The 3,192-nt window shown below is 52.3% G+C and overlaps 1 protein-coding gene across 1 annotated transcript; it reads right to left on the reverse strand.

Moving 5' to 3' along the window:
* Nucleotides 1–907: 907 nt before the first annotated feature.
* On the reverse strand, nt 908–2,792 carry LOC133903824 (cytochrome P450 89A2-like). Its single transcript, XM_062345282.1, has one exon. The coding sequence runs from the start codon at nt 2,635–2,637 to the stop codon at nt 1,066–1,068; it is 1,572 nt and encodes a 523-aa protein (XP_062201266.1). The 5' UTR covers nt 2,638–2,792; the 3' UTR covers nt 908–1,065.
* Between the last annotated feature and the right edge of the window lie 400 nt (nt 2,793–3,192).

Below are 3,192 nucleotides of genomic sequence, written 5' to 3' on the forward strand. Positions count from 1 at the left end.
TATATATATATATATATATATATATATATAAATAAATAAAAGATCAGCTTAAGCTACCACGATCGGGTCGGAGTGGTTGGTTCAGCCCACGCGTTGCAGGGCCAACCATGTGCTCGGCTAGCCGGGATGTGTCTGCTTTGGGCTGATCCAAACGTAGCCGGCCTCGGTTGAGATTTGTTGAGGATGGCCGAGCCCAGCATGGCCCGTACGGGTACTTTGTAGCCGTGCAAGTGTACCACTCATGGGTACTACTGAGCCGTTATTTAGTTCATTTTAAAAAAAATAATTAGATAGGATAAATCTTTAATTTAATTAAATGAGTTTTTAGGTCAATCGATAAAAAAACTAAAACTTGCATTCCTACTTGTTTTTCATGCGCAGATGGCGCCCGTGCAAATTTTTGTGCATCGTGTTCTAAAGGTTGGTTTGTTTGCTGCTTCTGTTTTTGTTTTTTTAATAATTTTTTAATTTTTTGGCGTATAACTTCTCAGAAAATCTATTCTCAGCTAACTTCTTAATTTCTAGTTTATTTTTCTTAGAAGAAATCTTCTAGCTTCTTATAAATTACTTTTTTTAACCACGTTTGTTTGAGTTTCTAGTACTAGAAAAACTAGAAACAGAAACAACAAATAAACATGATCTTAGTGTATCTGGTGAAGTGCCATGTTCATACTTTCTTCTATGTACTCTGCATATTTTTTCAATTGTGCCATGTTCCATACTTTCTTCTATGTACTCTGCATATTTTTTCAATTATTTATGTATAACTTTAGATTTTATTTGCTAAAGTTCTAGCTCTACTTATTTTTAAATCTGATCACTTAAAGCTAATTTTTAAGCTAGAGCTGTAGACAGTTTAAATATATTTGACTAAGATATCTTATTTTTATCTTAAACTAAAAATAAATATTTAAACTATTTTATTTTATTATATAAATTTTAAATTCTATATAAATGTCGGAGCTAAAATTCGGTCAAACGAATCTTATTTGCACACCCGTTTATACGTAGGAGACATAGTTTATCCTGTTGTAGTCTGTAGTCAGATCCATCATCGTGCGGCCGCTAGATTTTTGTCCAGCGTTCGCCATTGCTGCGAGTAGTACTGGTACTTTGAGTCCTCCTGGGCACGAGGCGCGGGCGAAGCGGCTTCTTCATGACGGTGGTGAACTCGCTCTTCTCGGCGAAGTCCACCTCGTCTCCGGCCACCTCCTTCCACTCGAACTCCCGCACCATGTTGGCCACGAAGTACTCCAGGTGGAGCATGGCGATGCCGATCCCCGAGCAGATCCTGCGCCCGACTCCGAAAGGCATCATCCTGATCCCCTTGGTGCCCGTCACGTCCGCGCCCTCGCCGTCGCCACCGGGGAGGAACCGCTCCGGAGAGAACTGCATCGGGTTCTTCCACTCCCGCTCGTCCCGGCCCATCTCGGCCACCATGAAGTTCACCGTTGCGCCTTTGGGGATCAGGTACCCGCCGAGTTCCATGTCCTCCGCCGCCTTGTGCGGCAGCACGAAGTGCGCCGGCGGGTGCTTGCGGAGGCCTTCGAGGATCACCGCCTTGAGGTACGGCATGTTGTGGACGTCCTCCTCGGAGACCTCTTCTTTGTTGTCGCCGGTGGTGGCCTTGATCTCGTTGTAGAGCTTCTCCTGGATGGCCGGGTTCTTGACAAGCTCGGCCATGATCCACTGCAGCCCGGTGGATGTGGTGTCCGTCCCGGCGTTGAGGAACTCGGAGCAGAGGTGGATGATCTCGTCGTCGGTGAGCGGGCGGTCGCCGTCCTCAGGGAGCTTGATGTCGAGCAGGGTGTCCACGTATGAGTGCTCGAACGTTGTCTCTTTCCTCGGCTCGCCGCCCCGCTTCTTGTACTCGCGGCGCGCGTTGATGAGTGGCAGGAAGAGCTCCTTCAGGCGCCGCCGCAGGGCCCGCGCCTTATCGAGCCGCCCGCTGAAGAGGTGCTTGGTGACCGCCGGGAAGAAGGCGAAGATGGACATGTTCTTGGAGAAGTAGATGAGTTGCTCGCGCTGCGCGGCGGCGACCGCGCTCACCGCGGGCTCGTCGAGGCGCTCGCCGAAGCACATGAGCACGAGGAGGCAGAACATGGCGTAGTGGAACGTCTCCACGACCCGGGGCGGCGCCTCGGGCCCGGACTCCCCCAGCTTCTCGACGAGCACGCTGCGCACCCACGCGCGCGCGGGCGCGAACAGCTTCACGCGCGACGGGTGCAGCGTCTCGGCGACGAGGTTGCGGCGCAGGAGCCGCCACACGGCGCCGTAGCTGGCGCGCGTGATGGTGTTGTTGTTGTCGCCGAGGAGCCTGACCGACGCGAGCGTCGGGCGGTCCGCCAGGGCCGCCCCGCGCTCCACGAGCGCCACGTGCGCGAGGCGGCGGTCGGCGACGAAGACGAACAGCCGCGCCCCCATGCGCAGCGACACGACGGGGCCGTGCCGCTCGAAGAGGCGCTGCAGCAGGGGCTCCACGTCGGCGGGCGAGTTGGTCAGCCACACCACGCTGCCGAGCAGCGGCACGGACGGCGGACCCGGCGGGAGGCGCTTGCCCCGCGCGCGGAGGAGGAGGAGCGCGGCGGGGAAGAGGACGAGGAGGAGCGCGCCGAGGAGGAGCTGCGGCGCGTCCATGGCGTCGTGTCGATCCCCACGTGCGTGTGGTGCTTTTCGGATCAGAGTACGGGTGATTCGATTTGGTATTTTGGTGGTCGGACCGTGTGGTGTGGATGACAGGATGGGTGTGGGCGTCGCTTTATAAGAGCAGGTCACAATGCAGCATACGGTGCTGAGAAGCAACGTACTCCCTCCGTTTACGAATAATGGATCACTTTAATCGTTTATAAATAATTGATAATTTTAAGGTTTTGCACGCGGTGCTAAGAATAAAAAAACAATCTACATGCCATCATTTATTAGTTGTTTCAACTGGCCGTGGTGGAAATGAGTTTATTCGCTGAACGATCTGAGCCGGAGTCTTCTTGATTATTCTTGGAACGAATATACGCTGGAGCTGCTCTAAGGGGATGAGTTCCACGTGGGTTGATTAGCGGGATGTGCTTGGGGACGAAGCCAAGCAAGGAAAGGGAATATCTATTTCTTCATCAACAAACTCCGCGTTGTGAGGGGTTCATTTGGAATTTGAATCAAGTCTGGCTCCTGGCTTTGTGTGTGTGCTAACGTCAGCAA

This window comes from Phragmites australis, chromosome 21 (assembly GCF_958298935.1).
Source record: "Phragmites australis chromosome 21, lpPhrAust1.1, whole genome shotgun sequence".
NCBI classification, from domain to species: Eukaryota; Viridiplantae; Streptophyta; class Magnoliopsida; order Poales; family Poaceae; genus Phragmites; species Phragmites australis.